The sequence below is a fragment of the Bactrocera tryoni genome, chromosome 5 (assembly GCF_016617805.1).
Source record: "Bactrocera tryoni isolate S06 chromosome 5, CSIRO_BtryS06_freeze2, whole genome shotgun sequence".
NCBI classification, from domain to species: Eukaryota; Metazoa; Arthropoda; class Insecta; order Diptera; family Tephritidae; genus Bactrocera; species Bactrocera tryoni.
In genome coordinates, this window is record NC_052503.1 from 7,208,571 (window position 1) to 7,233,558 (window position 24,988).

Here is a 24,988-nt window from a genome sequence, read left to right on the forward strand (position 1 = left end):
ATACATAAGCATATCATTGAAATGACAGCGAAAATATGAGCTTCAAATGCAGTGCAAAATGATAAGTTGGGGGCCTTACTTTCACACCGAGAGCAATTGCATTTAAGTCAGAGAAAAAATTGAAAATTTCATATGTATAACGGAATTGCAGAATTCGATTCGGATCACAAAACCTTTTAGACATGCTAAATCGAATAATGAAATAAAACACGTTTATGACAGATTTCCATCATCTTAATTGTATGAATATTATTAATTGATTATTGAAACATTGGAAAGCGTTTTGATCATGAACTAGAAGATCAGACTTGCCAGTCACTGTATATCGTGCGAATATTGCAATAAAACGACTTTCGAATTAAATAAATAATTATTTCACATTTATTAAATTAAATGCAGTTAGGGAGCAGGTAAGCGCATTCGTAGAGGTTTAAACATACATTTTTATGTTTTACGATTAGGTTTCGTCATCACTTTTCTAATTAGCTTTTTTGGTTCGTTATGTATGGGTGTACATAAATCACTTTTTAATATCTGCATATAATATGGATCACCCATTACGAGGCTCCTTACTTTTTTAAAGAAAAAACACAGAAACTCTAAATTTATTGGTGCATGTTTATTATCATTCGAAAGAACATTCTCTGGCATTTATTTATTGAAAATTATCTCTTTCAAATGTTAGCCGCGGCTACGTCTCAGATGGTCCATCCGTTGAGTCGAATTTTCGATAACTCGTTCGATCATTTCGATTGATGAACGCGTGATGTTTTGCGCCAAGGTCTGAATCAAAATGTTATTGTCCGTATAGACATTAAACTTTACATATTCCCACAGGAAAAAGTCTAACGGCCAAACGACTGGCCCAAAACGGAAAATTATCTGCTCACCTAAGTGTTCGCAGAGTTCACGAGCTTCAATTTCAGGCATCAAATAGTCGTCTATAATGGAGCGATAACGGTCGCCATCGACCGTTACGTTCTCACCGGCATTATTTTTGAAGAAATATGGACCGATGATCCCACAGCCCACAAACCACACCAAACTGTTGTTTTTTTTAGGTTATGGCAGCCCTTGAATCTCTTCAGATTACTCTTGGTGCCAAATGCTGAAATTTTGCTTGTCTACATAATATTGAGCCAGAAATGGGCTGAACAAAACTCTTCAAAAGGCCATAGAGCGAAGTGAAGGTCGTGCGGCTTCAGTTCTTGCTCAAGCTGTATTTTGTATGCTTTCAATTTATGATCTCGACGTAAAATGCTTCAAGTCGTTCCATATGTCAGTCCGAGTTGCTATTGAACGGCGCTGAATCGACTCTCCACGGTCTTCGTGTACACTCTCACCTACGTCTGCTATATTTTCTTCACTGCGTGCTGGACGTGGTATATTCGGTCGAATATTATCCAATAATGAAGGCAGGGTCTCAAGATGTGTGATGGTGTTGCGAATAGTACGCCCAGTATGCCAATTATGTTGACAATAAGTTGAGCGAAACGGGCGAAATGCGTTCTTTACAGAACGTGAATTTTCGTAATAAAATTGAACGCTTTGTAAACTTTGTTCAGGCATAAGTCTTTCCATGATGATATGACTGAACAAAAATAACATGGCATCTTATCACGGCTCTCGCGTGATCTGTCAAAAAAAGGCTATTGCAAAAATTGGATCCGTCGTTATTTGCATATGTGCTAGGTTTCCAGGACTGTACGTATATCCATGCAACAAATAACTTTGCAACCCTTACCAACCACTGGGTGATATGTAGCCTATGAGCTATCTATTCGCGAGTCTCTGGCAGAAATATACCATGTACTGGTTAAAAATAGACAAAACAAAGCTAAATAAATCAGGTTTGAGTAAAACTGAAATTCTTAATTTAATGATATTAAAAGGTTATAGTTTCAGTATAAATAATAATCGTTGTAAATGCACATAATCGCGTTATATTTAATAATAAGCTGCTCTTATTTCGTTTGATTCATTTTTACACGGGATTTCTAGTGATAAACTAGAGTTTCTTCTGACTTATTCAATATAATACTGTCATTGTTATGAGGTGGCCTCACAACAACCAGAAATTGTTATATATTTATATTTTCCAACCTTAACCTTTTAAGTTTCATACTTGAACACTCCATTCACTGGAGTAGCACACGTACTCACATGGAGACACACAGTGGCGTGGCTAAATATGGCGTAATTGCAATTTTCAAATGATTAATACATTTTTTAACGGAAGCATGTAGAAAGTTAATGGTGGGCATGATCAGTAACACACATCTTTGGTTTCCATATACACCATATATTTTATATCTATATTATTTTATCTATCTATATATTTTATAAAAAATTTCCTCTCAATAGCGATTTTTATAAGCCACTGTGCACCAAACGTTTCTACTTTTGTAAAATTAGAGAAAGGGTAATGTTGTTTAGGAGGTACTTTTCATTTAATTTTTTTCTTTCGAGAACGCTTGAGTTATTTACATAAGTGGGTGACTTAATAAAACCGTTACAGTGGTGCTTTGTCGGAAAGTTAACGAAAATATATGTAATTATCATAGATTAATTACGGGATCCCCTAAACAATTGAGGACACTATAGATCGAAAAAGTAAGCGAACATAAATCGAGGGCTTACTGTAATTATTTAGAAATTGATAATTATAAAGTAGCGAAAGCAAAGCCGGCAACAACCTGTCGCTGTTATGCTTAATGAAAACAAACAAACACATGAGTGAGGTTATATAATCACAATAATTACTAAAATGTTGTTGTTTTCCTACATTAACGGCGCATTTTCTTCAATGGCAACAGCTTCTTTCTGTTTATTGTTGTGTCGCATTAAGAACACACCACTGTGCATAAGAGGGGCACAATGAATCTAGTACGTCATCCATTGTAGGTATTACATAGTATGTAGTATGAACTCAAAAGCATCTCTGAGTAGATGACGAACTTTAATTGTGTGCAAATTCCCAACTTGAGACACTCAAAGACACAAAGTGTTCTTTAAATCGTACGCGATACACATAAGTGAGTATGTATGTAGGTACACATATACTTGTATCATACATATTTAATAAGCAGCTATTAGCATCAAAGGGGTGGTGGCAGTCAGTCTGTTAAAACAACAGAACGACAGACAATCGGTTAAGGTGCCGACGAAAGTGGAAAAGTCATTATCACAAGCAACAAAAGATATAAATCAAGGAAATATAAATGAAACTAAAAAACGCAATATTCACACACACAATTTATATAAATATTAGCAGTATGATATGTACATATGTATGTATGTGTGCTTGTATAAATATGTATTTAAATGCAGTCTGGTTAGGTGTCGCGTCATGTCATGACTCCGTGCCTTATGGACGGGCGAAGAGGTGTTACCGTCTCACGAGAAATTTATTTACACCTTTCACCTCATGCTGGAGGCAGCGCCTCCAACAACAGCAAAAACTTATCCCGGAACGGCCGGTGAACCGGAGGTGTTGCCGCCGAACAGCTGTCTGGGCTGTCGATGATATAATTTGTGCATATCTAACTAAATCACGAACTTGTTTGCACAAGCTTGCCAGCAAAGAACTTCATTTAGTACATATGTATGTATGTATGTACTTGACTTTGTTGGCGTCATTGTGGGTCTGCTTAACTGAGATTCCTACTGTGATTTGCCACAGGTGTCTCGGCGCTAATTTCTTTATTTGCCACCATACGGCCGGACAGACAATCTATGACAAATGGTGTTTAAAATGATGCATATTATACTAGTTTAAATATACCAGTTAAATAAACTTAGAATTTGCCACAGCTGTTAGAGTACTCGGATTTGAAGCTTTTCAACCATAACCGCTGGGAGCCCATTCAGTATACTAACAAGCGCAATAAATTATTAGCTAATCCCACAGATTGTGGTTACTAGGTTGGTTGTAATTACTTAAGTACCTGTGCGGGCTGGTACATTGTATTTATGTGTGTTAGTACCCGTTCTTGACATTGATCACTGATTACTCGGACATACAGCAAAATTAGTTCAAAAAGCCTTAGTTCTCATGATGACGTCAAGCATTTGATTATTTGGTGCTCACCACAATGGAATTGGCTTAGAATTTGCGTTCTGAAGCTCGAGGAGATATATTCACGGAAAAGTAGGCGGTTAAAGCCCAACAACTACTGTGGGCAAAATATAATAAGACTTTTTAATTTAAATTTCGCGCGAAAACCCATTCATCGAAATATTTACTTTCTAGGTTGGTGTGACTGTCAGTGACATCTGTGCCAAATGTCACATCAAAATAATCATTAGTGTATAGTACAGGCTCGTCTTTCTGAAGCACATAAATGAGCATTCGGCGATTTTTACGATGAGTGAAATTATTCAACAAAGAAGTTCCATTAAGTTTTGTATGGGGAATCAAATTTCTGGTGTCGAAACGTTCAGAAAGTTCGAAAAAGCCTTCGGTGATAATGGTTTGTCGCGAGCAACTGTATTTGATTGGTACAAATTATTCGAGAACGCGTTGAAGCCGAACCACGTCCAGGACTGCCTTCAAAGTCAACTGATGGTCAACACGTCAATAAAATAAAGAAATTGGTGCTTGAAAATCGACGATTAACAGTCAGAGATCTTATTGGCGTCGTTGGAATATCGGAAGGATCGGTAAACACCATTTTGAAAGATTACTTGGGTCTAAGAAAAGTGAAAGGGCGATTGGTCCCAAAATCTCATAATTTTGTCAAAAAACAGTATCACGCCAACGTCTGTTAGGCAATGCTTTCCGACTACTATGAAACGTATGTATTATTACTGACGATGAATCTTGGATCAATGCTTACGACCCGGAAACAGACGATCAATCGGCCGAATATCGTGGAAAAGTTGAGCCGGCAACTCTTGTTTTTTGCAACACGATAACGCTTCGTCGCATCGCTTATTTATTTTTCGTAAGTATGTCGCTAAATTTTCAGCCAATATCGTGCCGTAACCACCGTATTCGTCTGATTTAGCTCCATGTGACTTCTGGCTATTCAGCAAAGCCAAACGACCGCTTCAGGGGAACTGTTTTGAGTCAACTGAAGAGATTAAACGTGAATGGCTACGCGCATTGAAGGCTATTCCGGAAATTGACTTTAACAACTGTTTCGAGGATTGGAAAAATATGCTGGCACAAGTGTATTGGGACCAAAGAGGGATTACTTCGAGGGGAAATAATTTTAAAATTATTAACAAAGTATTACTATTTTTTGCTAATAGTAGCATAACTCATGATCGTATTATTCCACTAAAATTTAATTTCAATAAAAAACGGAGTTAGAGTTTTCCAAGTATCTAAATTAAAGTAGCGCCCTAGTAATCTTCTATAACCTTTCCTATCGGCCAGAATTGTAAACACGAAAACTGAGCGTGATTATTTTTAATATCGATTCAACTCACTCAACAATCTAACTAACTATGTATGGGTGACTATAAAGACCGCAACAAGATTTATTTATTGAATATTTTTTTGATTTTGAAAATCGTTTCGCGGATTTGTATTCCCTTTGCTTTTCTAGTTAATATTTACAATATTATGCACACAAATAGAAGCTTATGTATGCAAAATATACACGTACACACAATATATTCGTCACTAAGATCGTTCAATAATACTTAAAGTACTAATTAACCATTTATGGAATTGTGTTGCACAATTTCTTGAATAAATTAACTGTTGCGCTTTCTTATTTTTGTTTCAATGCAATATTTACTTTTAGTCAATTAACAACATGTGTAGGCATTTAATTGAGATACTTTGTCGTCACTGCTATATTGTCTACAAAAGATTCAATTCGAGACTATTTAAAGACTGTTAGCCCGAAAAAATTTAACAAATATCTGAAACAAATCCAACACCAAGATCCTGGTTGTTGCTTTAAGCCACTTCCCGTCGAAAATAGAATTCTATCAGCGAAATTTCTCCCGGTAGTATAGTTGATTTGGCTTCAAACTCTGTAACCAATTTATGTATCATAGAAATGCCAAATTTTCTTCCACTTTTCCACGTTCCAATTTTGTCTTGGCTTTAGTAAACTTTCGAATCCTTCCAAATATATGGATGAAACATTTTTTTATCAACTTACCAAATTTACTCTTATTTACTTACACTCTTTTATCTACTAGAGCTTTTTAAACCGCTTTTCCTCCCTCACTTGTAGATCAATTAATTATATTTAATATCAAAACCAGAAATTATTGCTATTTTATAGTGTGTTTTAGAGGACACGTCCATGCTTTACTGTGGCTGATACGAGTACATAGATAGTACTACTAATATAATCTACTGGATTTCTATTAGTTAGATTATAACTTTTAGTTAATGAGAAACTGAAGCAACCTGTGTTAGTTTACAAAAAAAATTAATCAAAAAGTATTTCGTGAGTTAATAAAGCATTGCTTTTTGTGGGGAAAAATACTGTTGAATTTGGCCTGCGCACCAGGGAAATCAAACGAGTCCGATCGACAGTCAGCCTAGTGGACTGCATGTTATGAACCGGTTCTAAAGTGTGGAAAGACAAAAAAGTCAAAATTATAATAGACCTTTTTATCAACACTCCAGTTATTCCGCTATATTTTAATGCTAGATATCACGTTTGGTTTGTTATGAATGCAATTGCGTCCTTCGCCCATAATCTAGCAAAGTAGCCGCAATGACTTGACGAAGAAAATGTCAATGTCATTGTTTGTTGTGATATTAAATATTGCGTAGTCGAAAGTCTTTTTGTATTTTTTCAATAGATTTCGTTGCAGTCGTATATCTCCAGTGCTATCAATAACATTGTGTCATACCATATAGTGTTAGAAAAGTTCGATTTTAAGCTTCATTTAACCAAAAAAAAAAAAAATGAAATTCCGGGAAGTTGAAAAAAAGTTACAGCTGTTCAAAAATGAATGAAAATAATGAAGAAATTTGCTATATTTTGAAATTTTTGTATAAAAAAGGAAAGATTGCCACACAAGCCACCAATGAAATTTGTGAAGTTTACGGAGAGGATGCTGAATCAGTTCGTGTAGCATTTACACTGATGAAAGTTTTACACTCATGGAATAATGTCTCTAGCGGAAAAAAGGCAAAAAGTCAACGGAGTGGATGTCTTCCTCTTCAGAGCTGGAGTGTTTTAATTCATAAGGACCACATGACTTAGTCAACGTAGCCGCTAACTTTTATCGTTAAATCGAATGGGATATTTGCGGTGTCAATGCTCAAAGAACCATAAATCTTCCGCAGAATCTTTCTCTCGAAAACTCGTAACGTCGACTAATCAGATATTGTCATCGTTCTTGCCTTTGCACCATATAGCAGGACGAGAATAATGAGTGGCATAGAGTTTGGTTTTTGTTCGTCGAGAGAAGATTTTACTTCTCAATTACCTACTCAGTTCGAAGTAGCATCTGTTGGCAAGAGTTCTCTGCATTGGACTTCGAGACTAGCATCGTTATTGGTGTTAATGCTGGTTCCAAGATAGACGAAATTATCTACGACTTCAATGTTATGACTGACAAATGTGATGTGGGAGCCTAGTGCTAAAAAGAAAATACTTATTTTTGGATTCCGTTTTCGCTCTCTCTCTCCAAATTTCGCTTATTTTTGGACACGTCTGCAATCCGTTTATCACGGAATAGTAGAAACTGACGTTTCAGATCTACTTGATAATTTTATATTATTCATAAATATCAAGGTACCCGGAAGTGACAAAAAAATGTTTCATAGAGATTACGAACAATAGCCGTCCATTCGGGATATGTTTACTGCCGTATACATAAACTATCTAAATCTATACCAAGCTAGACGCCAAACAGGGTTTATAGTCAGATCGCTCTAAACGACGATAATTTCAATTTCACTTGGGACGCGCGAAAAGCAATATCCGAAAATTAAAAAAATTTTCGATAAACAAGTAATGATGTTAATGACGTTGCCAAAAAGGAAGAATTTATCAATTGGATTGGTCCAACCACCCAATTCTTGCAAACGTTGTGGTAGATCCCAGTGATATCTTGTGACCATTGGTATGATATTATAGCTCAGCAGCTCATTAATCAGGATGCTGCAGTAGCCTTGACATCATTCTTATAGTCGCCCGGCATGATGCGGGGCCATTAGATCGAAAATCGATACACATGTACGTTTAGGTTAAGCACGAATTGTACATCGGGATGGAAAGGATATTTATTCTGAAAATAGCGCGCTCATGTGAAAACACTTTACCCACTTTAAATTATAACATAAAAATCACCCATATAAGAATTTCGGATTGTGGATTGTGTAACAAGAAGATAGTGATTTTTCTCAGATAACGAGGAACATCATGTGGCACGCTGCGTGGTGGTTTAACAATGTTTGATTAATTTGCGACATTTTCTTATGTCTTCATTGTTCACACTAAAGTTTTAGCTTTTATTATTTTCAAAATGAACTTCTAAGGCATAGTTGTTTGTAGGCAGAAATACCTTTCGACTGCGGACGCTAAATATTGTCATGATTTATCGTTGGCAGTCCGCAATTATAAAGATTATTAGAAATGCGCTACAAAAAAACAATAATTATTAAAGCTTTACATTTTACTTACGATTCCGTCACCTACGGCTACTTAAGTCATGTCAATTCGTAACGCCTATCCACATATTAAGTCAATTAATTCAATTAAGCCACATTAATCGAACTTGTTAACATATCCATATGAAAATTATTCTTTGCAATTAAGTTGTACTCACAAATTGCCACCTGTTTGAACAATTTAAATATATTTTTATGCCTTTCGTTTAATTAATGCACATTAGTTGCCGCTTTCGAGTTAATTTATTGATTTGGTGAATGCAAATCTCTACTTACTTATTTTACTAGGGTGAACCAACCGGATTACCAAAAATGTGTAATAGTTATCGCGTTATATATGGCAAATAATTTAATAATATTACAGGATAATGCTAAAGAGTCAAATATTAGTTGTTCTAAGGAAATTTACATATGTCTTCGAAAAATTCCACTCATGAATTTATTTGATTGATGGATTTGTTGTGGAACTTGGACATTTTTCTTATGCAACTATCGGCTGATTTAACTTCTTATGGTATTTACAAATTTCTTTAAGTGAGATTCTAAGCTTACTTTTTTTACTTTAAGTGACTGCTGATTTTGACTAATTTTCCTATGTACTACCTGTATGAACGAGTATAGTTATAAACACCAAGGCTCCGTTTTGGAAAAGCTTGATGTGAATATGAAAGCAATCTTACAAAAATTGGAATATATTTACATATATATGTATAAATGCATACATTGGAAGTAATTACACAGGCTCGTTAATTGGCCAATAATTTCATCGTAATTTCAAAGCAATCAATTGGAGTCATGAAAGTACTATTTTGCAACAGATTTACATACCCGTTTCCAGTTCAAATTATCACTTGTAAAAGTCTAGATATCTCATATGAATAAATACGATATTATTCTTAGAACTTTCTAAAGCGAATGATAACAGTAGACCAAGAGTAGATCAAATACGACATTAATGTGCGAAAAAGATCATGGTCCAAGCGTGGTGAAGCTTAACAAATGGTAGCAAAGCCGGGATTGACGCCTTGAAAGGTTATGCTGAGTGTTTGGTGGGATTGGAAAGGAATCATCCACTATGAACTGCTCCAGCCTGGTCGAACGATTGATTCTACATTTTACTGACAACAACTGATGAGATTGAAGCAAGCAATCGAAAAAAACGGCCTGAACTGATCAACAGAAAAGGTACGTCTTCCATCAGGACAACGCTAGACCACACACATCTTTGATGACTCGGCAAAAACTGGGAGAGCTTGGCTGGGAAGTTATGATGCATCAACCATATAGCTCTGACCTTGCACCATCGGACTATCATTTGTTTCGTTCAATGCAGAAATCCCTTAATGGAGTAAAGTTGGCCTCAAGAAAAGTCCGTGAAAATTACTTGTCACAGTTTTTCGCCGAGAAACCATAACAATTTTAAACTGATGGAGTAATGGCTCTAGCGGAAAAATGGCAAAAAGTGGTCGACCAAAATAGTACATATTTGATTCATTAAAGTTGATTATAAATATAAAAAAATAAGTTGAAGTGTAATTAGAAATACGAAAAGACTTTTTCGGCTACCCACAAATATTTTAGCGTTTAACCAACTCTAACACACCCTAAACAAATATTGTGTAAAAAAATACTTTAGTTGTGTTATATATTTCGTTTTTAAAGCTCAGATCTTATTATATTTCATTGGCTTTTTTAAATTGATTTACAACAAACTGCAAATAACAGTATTTATGTCGTTTAAATATTATTTATGGGACAACGTAGTTTTGTAAATGCAACAGTGGCTTTCGTATAGCCATTCCAGAAAAATTCTTTCAGTCAAGTGTGCTTACGTTGACTCACGGAAACTCAGCGTGAAGATGGCCAAAAATGTTATCAAATGCAGATATAATTTTTGCATATACGAGTAATAGATTGTCAAAAAAGTCTTGCGGTATTTTCGCTAGTTGGCGCTGAAAGCGCGTAGTTCTAGTTTTATTCGTCGCATCGGGTCATGCGATCTTTCTCATTCATTGCTCATTTCACGCGCTAACACGTGTTTGATTGATTGTCGTTTCTTTTAAGTCGTTCGTGAGTTATAGCGTCGCAAACATGGAGCAAAATAAAGAGAAATTGCGGCATATTTTACAGTACGTAGGTTGCTATATATATTTCTGGCCTAATAATGTAAATAGGCATATTTATCAACGAAAATGGTTTTCTTTTATTTATTTTTTTATTTTTTTTTTTTGTCAATTGCTGTTTTGTTTCGGGCTCATACGCATAGATCCATGATTCGTCATCTGTGACGATCTTATAAACGTCTTTTGAAGCACCGCCATCGTATTTTTCAGCATTTCTTTACACCAATCCGCACGAGCCTTTTTTTTGAGCGACTGTCAAATTGTGCGGGATCCAACGAGAACAAACCTTTTTTACGGCCAGGTGTTTATGCAATATCGAATGTATGCTGGTGGGAGAAATGGATAGGCATGCCTCTATCTGAAGGTACATACATATGTTACATGACGGTCTTGCATTATCAGTTCACGTACGGCATCGTTGTATTCTGGCACAACGGCTGTTTTTGGACGACCTTCTCGGAATTCGTTTCGATGGACTCTTGTCGTGATAATCCACGTCGAAAGTTGTGAAAAATGATCGCACGAAAATGTTCACGAGTTAATTCCTTTTTTTGGCCGAGATGAATTTTTTAATTGCCTGTAAATAAAACAATTCACGATTAAATGACAAAACGTTCTGAGTGATGTTATGCTAAAAAATGTCAAACTTTCCAATGGAAATGTCAGATTGCACCTGGCAACACTTTGTGTTGCCCTAGGCCAGAATATATATAGCAGCCCTCGTACTACTACGATAAAGTCAAAAATGCATCTCAAGCCGCCAATAAAATTTGTGCAGTTTATGGACCCGATACAGTTTCCATTTCCACCGCACAAAGATGGTTTCAACGTTTTCGTTCTGGTGTAGAGGGGGTCGAAGATGCGCCACGCTCCGGAAGGCCTGTCGTCGAAAATTTCGATAAAATCGCTGAATTGGTCGAAAGAGACAGGCATAGTAGCAGCCGTAGCATCGGTCAAGAGCTGGGCATGAGTCATCAAAAATTCATTTCAATTTCAATAAAAAAAAAAATTCTATAAAAATACCGCAAGACTTTTTTGACAACCCATTATTTTACAAATACGATATTATTACACTGTACAACGCACGGCTGCGTATTGCAACAAACTAATTTTTAATTTTTGGTGTAATACCAAATTGATTTGGTACAGTATCCTAAAAAAGGCATATGAACTAAACTGATTTTAGGGAAGAGTGATGGCGCATGTTACTTCAAAATCAGTTGTCCTCAAAATCAGTTGTCCTCATATTACTTCAAAATCAGTTGTCCTCTTTTACTTTATTTTTGCTCATCAGCTGTTGAGTGGAGAGCTTGCAAAAGGAAACAAACTCCACAAGTCAAACTCTTGAATTGGCAGTAAAAGTTAAATTCCATACGAATTTCCTTCCGTAATTTGTAGCACCGAATATTTCAGACCCAACGAATGCGACTTCTAGCGACATGGAAAACGATGAGGATTCTGAGGAAGAAATTATTCAACCCCTGTCCAAAACGATGCAACGTGTTCTTTTATATAATTAAATTAATTTAATATAGATTCTCAAATAAGTATAAGATTTAATTAAAAACTCCAAGTGTACAGAAAAAATTACAACAAGTATTTAAGTATACTACTCGTATATAAGTACTTGTGTCATACGTTCATACATACATCTATGTACATACATATATTCAGCTGGAGTAAAAGGGTTTGGAAAAGAAAATAAGTCTTAGTTATACAAACTCTCTTATCTCTTGTATCTTTGTGCACTACATAAAAAATTATTTGGTATGACGAAATGTTAATAATAATGGAATGGCAAGTGGTAGTAAGGAAGGGCTAAGTTCGGGTGAAACCGAATATTTTTTACTCTTGCAACTTGCAAACCTAATCATATAGGGTAAAGTCAGCCAGATGTTCGAAGATCCTAATTATAGCTATATAGTGGCTAGGCCATGTTTTCGCTCAAATTTATCTATTTTGGGCACAAAGATACACTGTTATGAATAAAACACGCTCTGTTATTTTTATTGAGATAACTCACATATTGGCCGATATATGCGGTGCAAAGTCACCCCGAAAATCGAAAATCTTTATATTAAGTATATGGGGGCTAAGCGCAGTATTGTTCCGATTCAACCCATTTGGACATACAGACATACCATAAAAAGAGAAGGATTGTCCCTTAATTTTAATTATACATATACATATGTGACACATTGTCCGGCATTTTCGATCAAAAGTCAACTGTAGGTACAGGGGTCTAAATATTCGGTACCTAGGGACTTGAAAAGTTTTTCTTGGGTTCAAATTATTGGGTATTTTGTCATAAGGTGGCACACACGAAAGACATTATACGTGCACAGTTTTATCCCGTTATATTAATTGCTTCTTGATTTGTGTACTGGAAACTGATCGAATCAAATGGAATTTAAATTGTGCTATATGGTTGTTGTCCGATTTCGTTCGTTTTCACAATGTGACACAAAAATGTAAAAATAATACCACTAAATTCTGTACTAAATTTTGTTGAAATCGGTTAGTCAGGTCCCGAGATGTGGTATTTCACAAAAGAGTGGGTAGTGCCACGCCCATTTCCCAATTTTCACACCAGCTCCCATAAAGCTCCCTTATTCCATCGCGGTGGTAGAATTTAATGTGTCTGGCGTATTTAGTTATTGATTTATCGCGCTTTTAGTAGTTTTTTATCAGTGCCGTTATTTGGGGAGTGAGCGGGGTTATCCTCCGATTTAATACATTTTCACACTGGCGGTAGAAATTTTTCAAATATTTGTTTTTTTTTAGTTGTTCTAGCTTAAGTGTTTTCGGAGATATGTACTTAAAACTGGTCTCAAAAAACTTTGCCCACAAGTGCCCCTTGCTACTGCAATCGTTTGTACCAAATGACAGCATTATATCTTAATTAAGTGATTTGTGGGCGTGGCATCCGATTACACCCATCCACGAACTCATACTTTTTTTTTACTATTGAACCTACACACCGAGTTTCATCGAGATACATACATATGTCATTTTTGACTCAAGTTACAGCTTCCACGGATGGACAGACAGACAGTCAACCGGATTTCAACTTTTCTCGTAACTCTGATCATTTATACATATACATACATATAAATCACCCTATATCTATCTCGCTTATTTATAGGTGATACGTACAACTGTTAGATGAACATAACTATAAAACACTGTAGCAACTGATTGCAATAGTATTAAAAAATTAGTTCCAGTTTTTAACAACGACACAATTGAGCAAATATCTAAAACAAGAACCTGAATGTTGCCCCATAGCCCTTCTAGGTAATAACAATGAAATTTCTTTCATTTTCATACTTTTTACTATTTACTAGACAAAAATATAAAGTACATACATTCAAATATCGCAAGAAGTCATAGTCATGTATTGCAATTTTTTAAAGCTGGTAATGATATAGATTTATCAGGAGATATTGGAATGGGTAAAACTCCAACTGTTCCTATATTCCTTAATAAATAATATAAATGACGTATATGCAAGGACAATTGAATCGTAAGGTACACATCATCCAATTAATGGTGACTTTGGTGTGATACACAACCACAATTTCATGTCGGATTAATGGCTACACCACAACTAAAACCAGCGGATTCTTCTTGTAGTTATTTGAACTATTGGAAAATTTAATGTTCAATTGAAATTAAATGTAATATCGCTTCTGCTTTTGTAAAAGGAACGAGTGGAAGTTGGTCTGCTAATCACAACAGGGCATATACAAATGATGATAACGGTCGAATAACTACAACTATAGACGACGATGATGAAAACGAATATGAAGTAATAAGAAGAACGAAAACAATGCATTTAAAATATATATTTTAGTTTATAATATTAATTTAACTTTAGTAAATGATAACTTGGTAATGAATGTGGTTTTTTTATATAATTTTTTAACATTTTACATGGTCGCCATTCTAGATCTAAAAGCTTTTCATTATTAGATAAAAACAATTATAAGTGTTCTCAGAATAACTGCATCGTTGGAATATTTAACTTTTGCAGCAACAGTATCTCCTCCGAATAAGATTTTCATTATCAGTCAGCATCTTTTTTGTCCACGCATCGCATCAGTGGAAAAGAACTGTAACGGTTAAAATTGACAAAAGTAATGTTATGTTATGCCAACTTCGACCGGTTAATGTGTTGTATATAGTACTCGCACTCGATGTAGAATTGCCAACGGCCTCAACTTCGGGTAACTGTGCCATCGTGTTAGTTTGGGATTCATTCAATGTTGGCCGATAGCTCGAATCAATCGTGTTCGTCTTGCAAATTTGTGCGTAGACCTTGGCGGCGATCTTAGGCGTACGAGTGCGATTCGGATGATTGAAGTCCACGTGGTAGAGACCGAAATGTGCTCTAAAATATGTAAGAAAAAATCGGTAAAAACTTGGTAAAAAACGTAGATCAAGTTAGTATAAAATACTTACGTATAGCCAACTATCCACTCGAAACTATCCATCAAGCTCCAATAATTGTATCCCTGTACATTTGCACCATCTTCAATGGCATCCAAAATGGCTGTAATCATTAATAAAGATCCATTATATAATATATAATAATTAAAAATTGGATAATTTTTTTCAGATACTATCAATAAATATTTCTCTGTATGCATATAGATATTTCAGACATACCGGATAGATAGGCGTTGAGAAAATCAATGCGTTTGTAATCCTCAAGGTCGCTTTCGTAGCTTACGCCATTTTCAGTCACAATTATAGGCGGATTGTCATATTCTCGCACGATCCACATTAGTAAACTGTACATGCCACTGGGAACGACCTAAAATGTGTTCATTAAAAATGTTTTCATTACTAAAAAAATTTATATATTTTTTTAAACTGTGGATTGTGGAGGTGGATTGATTACAAATATATTATTTTAGCTCGCTTCAGACTCATTTAACGACTTATTATACATACTTAAATAAGTTTTAGTTATCCAACAGTTTCTGCTGCTGATGCGGAACTTCATTCGAATTTTCTCACACATCTCTAATGTAAATTATGGTCGATGCGGATATTACCATATTGGATTATACATAAGAAATATTACTCAAAAAAACTTCTAATTATCATCCTATAACATTAGAAGATCTTATAATGAATAAAATTCCTCAACTTTCCGACTGTTTTTTCCATTCCATGTAATATTTTTCTTTAATGAGATTTCACTTCACTCAAAATGGTTAGCGGAACTTGAGCATAAATTTATGGAAATCCCATATATTTATAAATTAATAGAAATCAAAAAATTTACATTTTTTTCGAAATAGTATATAAATTATTTTTCAAATTTCTTTGCACTATCTTATTGATACATATGTATATGGTTTGATGATGATTATGATGGATAACAAACTATATTCAACTCTCTTTCTACGCACTTTCAATTTCAAAGATCAAAAAATTAATTGATGAATATTTAAGTTTCAATTACCTTAAACACTGGGGATTGCGTATCGGGCCAGTTGGGATCGTCATCCTCGACGACGCCCATATCGTGACTGAATGACGGCACGGGAAAATTAGCAGTATTGTTTTGATCGTTGAACGTCACTCGGCTAGTTGTGTACGTATTAAGGCCAAAGAAATCCGCAGTTCCGCGTATACGAATTATTTCTTCCTCTGTGTATTCCGGTAAACGTGAACGAGTGAAACCTTGTTGTTTGCTAAAATTACCTATGCGATCGATCATGATTTGCGGATAGTTGCCACTTTTCGAGAATATCGGATGTGCAAACCAGCCCAAATAGAATTGCAAAGCACGCTCAGATGCTTCGCGATCATCGTCCGAATCCGTTTTGGGTTGCATATACGATGTGTGCATAGTAAAACCGATTTTGCCCTTCTGTACTTCCTGATAGTGGTCACGATACATATGCACCACTTCGGCATGTGCCTTTAGTAAATAGTGTCCGCACAAATAGTTCGGAATTCCAGGATAATTATAGGAGGGCGCCATATAATCAACACTATAACCATATTCACATATAAACGTCGGTTCATTGATCGTTGTCCAGATCTTTACACGATCGCCATACATCTCGAACAATAGACGCGCATAATCTTTAAATACTGGTATAATTTCGGGATTGGTCCAGCCACCCAATTCTTGTAAACGTTGTGGTAGATCCCAGTGATAGATTGTGACCATTGGTGTAATATTATAGTGCAGAAGCTCGTTAATCAGATCATTGTAGTGGCGAATACCTTCACTGTTGACATTATTCATATAGCCGCCCGGCAAGATGCGGGGCCATGAGATCGAAAATCGATACACGTGTACGTTTAGGTCACGCAGCATTTGTACATCGCGACGCCACTGTGCGGAGGGAAATAGAAAAGTTTAATTAAATAGCGTACTCGAGGTAAAAAACCTTTTTCACTTTGGAATGCAATAAAATTTATAAAAAATATTCATAGAAAGAGTCTGAATTGTAGTAGTGTAGAAATATAACAAGAAGACCTTGTCTCAACAAGTGGCTAGTGTTTTCTCAATAGTTCATTAATTTGCTACATTTCCAGGTGCCTTCATTGTTTGAACTAAAGTTGTGTCTTTTATTCTTTTTGAATTCATTTCTAAGGCATAATTGCTTATGTGCAAAAAGTTTGAAGCGCTCCCTTCAGTTATAGAATCATATAGAATTCATTGAACTTTCGAATGCCGTCGATAAAATCTCAAGATTTGTTTTTATCAGTCCACAATTGATAATAATATTACCAACCCGTTGTAAGGGAACTTTTTATTTGCATTTCCGACTCCTACATCTACTTAAGTCATGTCAATTCGTGACGCCTATCCACATATTAAGTCAATTAATTCAATTAATCCGCATTAATCGATCTTGTCAACATGTGCATATAAAATTATTATTTGCAGTAAAATTGTGCTTACAAATTGCCACCTGTTTGAACCACTGGAATGTACTTTTATGTCTTTCATTTCATTAATGCACATTAGTTACCGCTTTCGAGTTAATTTATGCATTTGGTGAATGTAAATCTCTACTTGTATTTTATACTAGGGTGAACTAACTTGTTCTCTAGCAAATTCCAACAGTTCCAAATTTTCGTAAGTCGGCGTCTAATAATGCAAAAAAATGTAAATCAAATTATAAGTCAGTTACGAAATTAATTGAATTAATTTGACTAGAAATTATACATTACATAAAATTTTCCTTGAATTTCGGTATTGTAAAATCTTTATAAACTCTTCTGATTTATATTCTAATATTTGCAAAGTTTTCGTTTTTCTTTGAGTTAGTATGTTCGTTCACTTTCCTTACTTTAAGTGATTATTGCTCTGTGCTAATTGAGGTTTAGTTAGATTCAGAAACCGACCACCCAATTTTACACACAAACGCTCAGATTTATAGCACTTTAATTTGAATGTGTAAGTAGTCTTATAGAAATTGGAAAATACAGATAAAAATGAGCATTGGATGTCATCACACTCCAGACTGCTTCGTTAATTGGTCAATAATCTTTATCGTAATTTCTATGCAATCACTTCTAATCACGTCACCTACTTGTTAATCAGAGAAAAAGTACGATAAAATATTCCTAGAATTTTAGAAATAGAAAAATAATGTTTATAAAAATAGAGCAAATCTCCCCATTGTTTTATATAAAATTAGTTGCACTTGAGGAAAACCAATAACAATTTATATATTCAGGTAATTTGGCATAAGTATGTCTAACTGTATTTGTATATTTTACCTGATGATAGCTGTCACATGCAATATCCCCATTTGACTGATCAGCAATTTTTTCCGGGTAATTGTGTGTTAGATGATCCCAAATTGATTCTCCTTTGCCAGATTCATTCCAAGCACCCTCAATTTGATATGGTGACGAACCGATGCCCCAAATGAAGCCGTGAGGAAATTGTCGTTTTTTTGGTTCCACTGGTGGGCCTCTGGAAATGAAAAAGTTAGTATTAAAGTACATTCAAAATAATCAAGAAACAAATAAGGAAGAGCTAAGATCAATTATCAAATATCAAAACTGGTGGCATATTTTCTGTGGATGGAAAAAATTTGTATTAATAAACGGTGTATATAACGAGTATAACGAGGGTAAGACGAAATATCTCCTGTCCACGTCAGTGTTGACAGTCATAAATTTGAAGTCGTAGACAATTTCGTCAATCTTGGAACCAACATTAACATCAACAACAATATCCAACGCAGAATAACTCTTGCCAACAGGTGATACATCGGACTAAGTAGGCAATGGGGAAGTAAAGTCCTCTCTCGACGAACAAAAACCAAACTCTGTAAGGCACTCATTATACCCGTCCTGCTATATGGTGCAGAGGCATGGACGATGACAACATCTGATGAGTCGACGTTACGAGTTCGAGAGAAAGATTCTGCGAAAGATTTATGGCCCTGGATCGTTGGCCACGGCGAATATCGCATTCGATGGAACGATGAGCTGTACGAGTTATGCGACTATATTGACATAGTTCAGCAAATTAAAAGACAGCGGCTACGCTGGCTAGGTCATGTTGTCCGAATGGACGAAAACACTCCAGTTTTAAAAGTATTCGACGCAGTACCCACCGGGGGAAGCAGAGGAAGAGGAAGACAGGTGCTTCATTACATATTGTACAGAGAAATTATGAGATATAATTTCGAAATTTAAGTTGGCTAATGAGATGCCGGACCTTCAATTTAGAGATATAGCAACATTTTTAATTAACAATTATTAATTTGCGAAAGAAAAAGAGCAAAACATTCATAGATACAAGAGCTATGATTGCATTGCACTGCAACAAAAATTAAAAATAATAATCACTATGAGAAAACTCTTCGACGCCAACAGAAAAACTGCTTTTATTTGAATTCCAATGCACAATAAAAATTTCTCAGAACAGTGATTAACTATAATCAGAAAATTACATTAATGAGTCAATTAGAACAATTCGACCAGATTTTATCTTTTTTCCTAATACCACATACTATTAACATGTCACATCCTAAAAAATAAAAAACCAATCATATAGAGTAAAGCCAGCCGAATGTTCGAAAATCCTGATATTATCTACATATACATATGGGGGGTAAGTCAAGTTTTCGCTTAAATTAATATATTTTAAGCACAAAGATACACTGTTATGAGTAAAACACCTTCCCACATTTTCATTGAGATAGCTCACATATTGGCCATTATAAGCGGTACAAAGTCACCCGGAAGTTCGATTTTCTTTATAATAGGTATATGGGGACTAAGGGAAGTATTGGCCCGATTCAACCCATTTTGAACTTACGAACACACCATTGTGAGAGAAGTATTATCCCATAATTTCAATTATATATCTTATACATTGACCGATATTTTCGATCAAAAGTTAACCACAGGTAAAATTCCAAAGTTAATTTTCGAAATGCTGCTCATCTTAATTAATGCAAAATGTATGTTTATAGTGCAAGTAATTTTTTTTAAACACAATTAACTTAGTTTCGTAAAAGCGACAGTGCCTTTTGTACAGTCATTTTATAAAAAGGATCCCTGCTCAGTCAAGGATACTTACGTTGACAAGCAGACACTTAGCGCGATCATGCACAAAAATGTTATCAAATGCAGATACAATTTCTCCATATTGCTATCAAGTACACTGTGACAATTCACTTAATTTTCTTAATTGATTTTAACGTCTCATAAAATATTTTATTTATTATCCTCCGCTAAATGTTAAAAAAACACCAACTTTTTCGCTGTAAAATTTGGCAGGAAAATCTCTTTTTCGTGCAATATGCTTTAAGGCAAGTTCGACACTTTCACACCGTGTATACGAATTCAACCTAGTCGATTTGTGAATTAGTAATTTTGACGACCAGAATGTAGGCGGCCAAATGACAATAACGTGTAAGGACCACTCATTTTAAACTAACTGCCGGCAGCGACAATAACGATCGCAGCAGAGTTGACGGCGGCAGCAGAGTCAATTGAACAAACAACGCCAACAATCGCGGTAGCCGCCACCGCATTCCGCGCCCATCTCATTGACTATTTGTTTGGACAGCCATCTGCTATTGAAAATAGTTTGTTTGGATACTGTTATGGTTACTCATCGCCCCTCGCTATGGATTATTTCTTTGGTTATTCATTAGTTACCACTGTCTGTCGTATCGGTTACCTTTTTCCTTGTAAATAAAATAATTGATAATAATTTTTTTTTAAGTTTACATATTTATGCATAACAGCTATGCATATTTTTTCTTTCTATTTTTATAAATTTTCAGTAATTATTTGGGATTAGTTTCTAAATATGTATTACCAATTATATATACATACATTACAAACTGAATTTTCCTTCTTACAATCATTTTTAAAAATTTTCAGTAATTGCTTTAAATTTGTCTTCTTCTTTACTGGCGTAGACAGCGCTTACACGGTTAAAGCCGAGTTAACAACAGCGCGTCAGTCGTTTCTTCTTTTCGCAAAGTGGCGCCCATTTGCTTCGCTGCCTTATCCATTCTGGAGAAAGCAGAACTAACGTCGCGGTGTGTTAATAATAAGTAAATTATGTACATAAGTGGAGTGGTTATGGAGTTTTGGTCACACTACTTTTGCTGGGATGTGTGTATATGCTATAGTAGTCCGATACCGAGAGTTCCGACAAAGCGGCAGCTTATTGGCAAGAAAAATACGTTTGTAAAACTTCAGATCTAAAAATTCTAGTCCACATTTCGCGTATATATAGACAGACAGAAGGCATGGCTAATCTGTCATATACGTATATATGTATTTATGTTCAATTTATTGGACCTAATTTTTTGTGGCAGCTTTAGTATAGCCCGGTCAGGGTAAAAATTTATTACAACTTTCAAATGATTCACAAGTTTTTTAGCGCTTGTTTTCGAGAACGCTTAAGTTACATATTTAAGTGGGGTATCTCAAATAAACAATGATCTTATGTTGGGAACTTAAAGCAACTTCAATTAAACTTCCATAACTCGATCTTCTATAACTCGAAATTCTCCACAACTGGAACTCTTGAATAGGCAATAGCGTTTAGAAGTCAAATTTCATACAAATTTCCTTTTGTCTTTTAAATTGGTACGTTATTTTCTAGGTCGCACTTTTTGGAAAACGATGAGAATTCTGAAGAAGAAAGTATTCATCCTCCATCCAAAAACGATGCAAGGTATTCTTTTATATAATTAATCAAATAAGTATAAGATTTAATTAAAAACTCCAAGTGTTGTCAAAATATTACATCGTACGTACATCAATTAGGTACATAAGTACGTGAGTATACTACTCGTATATAAGTACTTCTATCATACATACATATTACATGTAGATACATATATTAGGCTGGAAAAAAAAGGGTTGGGAAAAAAAGTCAATTTTAGTCTTACAAACTTTCCTACTTTTGTATCTTTGCGCACTACTTAAAAACAAGTAAGGAAGGGCTAAGTTCGGGTGTCACTGAACATTTTATACTCTCGCATGATAAAGTGACAATCGAGATACCGTTATTAGCAACTTTATTGCGAGAGTATAAAAATGATGCCCTCTGAATTACATGAAAATATCTGAGAGATTTACCGATATTTTCGGTGAAAAATTAGGTTAGGTTAGGTTAGGCACTGAATTCTTCGTGTTCGATATCAGGGCCCTTGAAAAGTTATAGTCCAATCACGAGTTAAGAAAAGATTATATACCGAATTTCATTGAAATTGGTCTAGTAGTTCCTGAGATATGGTTTTTGGTCCATAAATGGGCGCCGCCACGCCCATTTTCAATTTTTAAAAAAGTCTGGGTGCAGCTCCCTTCTGCCATTTCTTCCGTAAAATTCAGTGTTTCTGACGTTTTTTGTTAGTCGGTTAATGCACTTTGTGCCAAATTTTACTTTAATATCTTTATTTATGGCTTAGTTATGACACTTTATAGGTTTTCGGTTTTCGCCATTTTGTGGGCGTGGCAGTAGGCCGATTTTGCCCATCTTCGAACTTAACCTTCTTATGGAGCCAAGAAATACGTGTACCAAGTTTCATCATGATATCTCATTTTTTACTCAAGTTACAGCTTGCACGGACGGACGGACAGACAGACATCCGAATTTCAACTCTACTCGTCACCCTGATAACTTTGGTATATAACATAAAAAATAAAACAATGCGTTTTTATAAGCAGCACTATGTGCTTCTGTTGAGCTTTATTACAAAACTGAAAACTTAACTTTAAGGTTTATAATCTAACCTATGCTTGAGCCGGCCTACGTGACCAAAGATGCTTGGTCAGCTAAAAGGGTTTGCGCGTGTAGCGCTCACCTGCAGCTATTTGGTTTTGGGGGAGAAGACATGGTTGCGCGTGTTTCGCTCACTTAAGAATTTAGCGGATGCGCGTTTAGCGCAGTTGCACTTTTGGTTGTAATAGGACTCCAAAGTATGCAAACGGTTTGTATGTTTCTAGCATATAATGTGGGAATGGAATTTATGCAGAAGTTCATAAAATATTGTGTTAACTCGCGTCCCCGCTTGATTAATTAAAAAAATGGGATGTCGTTAAGACTTCTATGCTGCGTCCTTTTAATTACTGGCATTTGAAATGATTCCGGTTTGCTAATAATTATTTCAGGCTTTACGCGCTTTTTGCATCTGAAAATTGCAATTATGGTAAGTACTAGGGCTAATAGCCCAAAATGAGTGAATAAACTGGATTTCACTAAAAGATTCAGAGAACTTATTTTTTTAATGTTTTTTATATTAAGCTCTTTCATAAGTTTTAAGGATAGAACTTCCTCGAACTCTGAATTTGAGTTTGAATGTTGGATTAAAGCAGGCAGTGGTCTCAAGCTATGTTGTTCTAAAGTTGTAAAATTCATATTATTTATTCTTATAGTTTCATTAAAGATTCTTATCAAATATGATCCTCTTAATTTTCTTGTATTATTATTTGCAGTAATATTTCCTTCGAAATTATTTAAAAGTATTAATCCATTATTTATTTCTACAATATTTTTAACATGTTCCGTATTTGTTACGGTGCACTTTTATGGTTTATTCCTTATTAAATTTTTTATACAATTTTCGTTTTCCAAATTAACAATTTGGGTTTGTTTGCAAATTTGTATTTCATTTATTATTTTACAATCTTTTTCTATACCATAATATTCTTCATTACATTTCAGTATTTTTTCAAAATTTATCTTTAAAATAGTTTCGTTTTTACTTAAAGACTTAATTATAATAGATTTGCAAATTTCTTTACCGGTTTTCGGTATTTTTATCATATAAATTAGTAAGTTTTGTTTTACAGCAATTTGAACATCTGCAAAATTCAGAGATTCTTCTAACGAACCAAATTGCAGATTCTCTTCGACAAAAATTTTATTTATTCTATGAGCTTCTTGATTGTTAATAATAACTGAGTTAATAATGTTCGCTTTAGTTAAATGAATTGCTCTTTTAATATTTTCTAACTCTTCTTTGATTATGTCAATTTGAAATGTATATTGAAGTATTAGGGCGGTTTGAAATTCGTTACTACTTCCTAGAGACTTTATTATTGAGTTGCTAATTTCTGTTATATTGTTTATTCTTTCTAAAATGTTTTTGTTGATTATTAATTGTTGGTTGTTATTCTCGATTACTTCTTTAAATTTGCTGTTGATGGCTATTAAATCGTCATGGTCGGGGTTGCCAGCTATCCATTTCCATGCTGATCCTATGTAGTCTAGTGATCTTTTGTTTTTGTATTTAGGTAAAATGTTATTAATTGTTATGTTGATATTACTGATTTCGTCTGTTATAAATGGGTAAAGAGGGTTGTTAGCTGGAATGTTTCGTATGAAGTTTCTGTTCAGTTCCCGTAATATTGTAGAGTATTCTGTTATGTTTGTCATGTGGATAATCCGGTATGTTCCTGTTTGAATTTTGCCAATTCCTTCCTCCATCATTACGATTTCTGACTGAGTGTAATCTAACACCTCAACCGAACCATCGCTTAAAATAAAGTTCAGGAAAAAGAGAGATCTAAAAATAATAAAAATGTTCTGAGTTAGTTTCGTATGCGGTCCTTGTGAACTATTTTGCCTGATTCTGTTTTTACAGTGGAATGTCTGTTTTCCTTAACTATTTCCTCTTTGTACCTTTTTGAAAGTTTTGTTCCTAATCTTTTATTCTGTTTAACAAAAATTTTGTCTCCTGTTCTATAGTCAATAGTTTCCTTTCTATATTTGTTATGATATTGCAGGTCCTTTTCCTGTTTCTCT

General features: G+C 34.9%; 1 protein-coding gene across 3 annotated transcripts; it reads right to left on the reverse strand.

Moving 5' to 3' along the window:
• Nucleotides 1-14,592: 14,592 nt before the first annotated feature.
• On the reverse strand, nucleotides 14,593-20,569 carry LOC120776440 (myrosinase 1-like). 3 transcript variants are annotated; one of them, XM_040107097.1, is made up of 7 exons: nucleotides 20,297-20,569; nucleotides 18,478-18,676; nucleotides 16,196-17,080; nucleotides 15,391-15,538; nucleotides 15,184-15,274; nucleotides 14,916-15,112; nucleotides 14,593-14,834 (listed from the first exon to the last, which is right to left on the reverse strand). In XM_040107097.1, exons 1-7 carry the CDS (start codon nucleotides 20,362-20,364, stop codon nucleotides 14,821-14,823), a joined length of 1,602 nt encoding a protein of 533 aa, XP_039963031.1. In that variant the 5' UTR covers nucleotides 20,365-20,569; the 3' UTR covers nucleotides 14,593-14,820. The 3 variants fall into 3 exon arrangements, with proteins under 3 accessions (XP_039963031.1, XP_039963030.1, XP_039963029.1); XM_040107096.1 differs by having other exon boundaries at nucleotides 14,910-15,112; nucleotides 20,297-20,568; XM_040107095.1 differs by having other exon boundaries at nucleotides 14,593-15,112.
• Between the last annotated feature and the right edge of the window lie 4,419 nt (nucleotides 20,570-24,988).

What these genes read in the sequence shown, in the direction of transcription:
- LOC120776440 (XM_040107095.1), bottom strand. Translation starts at nt 20,364, where the DNA reads ATGGAGAAATTGTATCTGCATTTGATAACATTTTTGTGCATGATCGCG. An exon ending in CATGTGACAGCTATCATCAG is followed by an intron (nt 17,081 to 18,477) that starts GTAAAATATACA and finishes CCCTCCGCACAG; the next exon opens with TGGCGTCGCGATGTACAAAT. An exon ending in TCTCAACGCCTATCTATCCG is followed by an intron (nt 15,275 to 15,390) that starts GTATGTCTGAAA and finishes TAATGATTACAG; the next exon opens with CCATTTTGGATGCCATTGAA.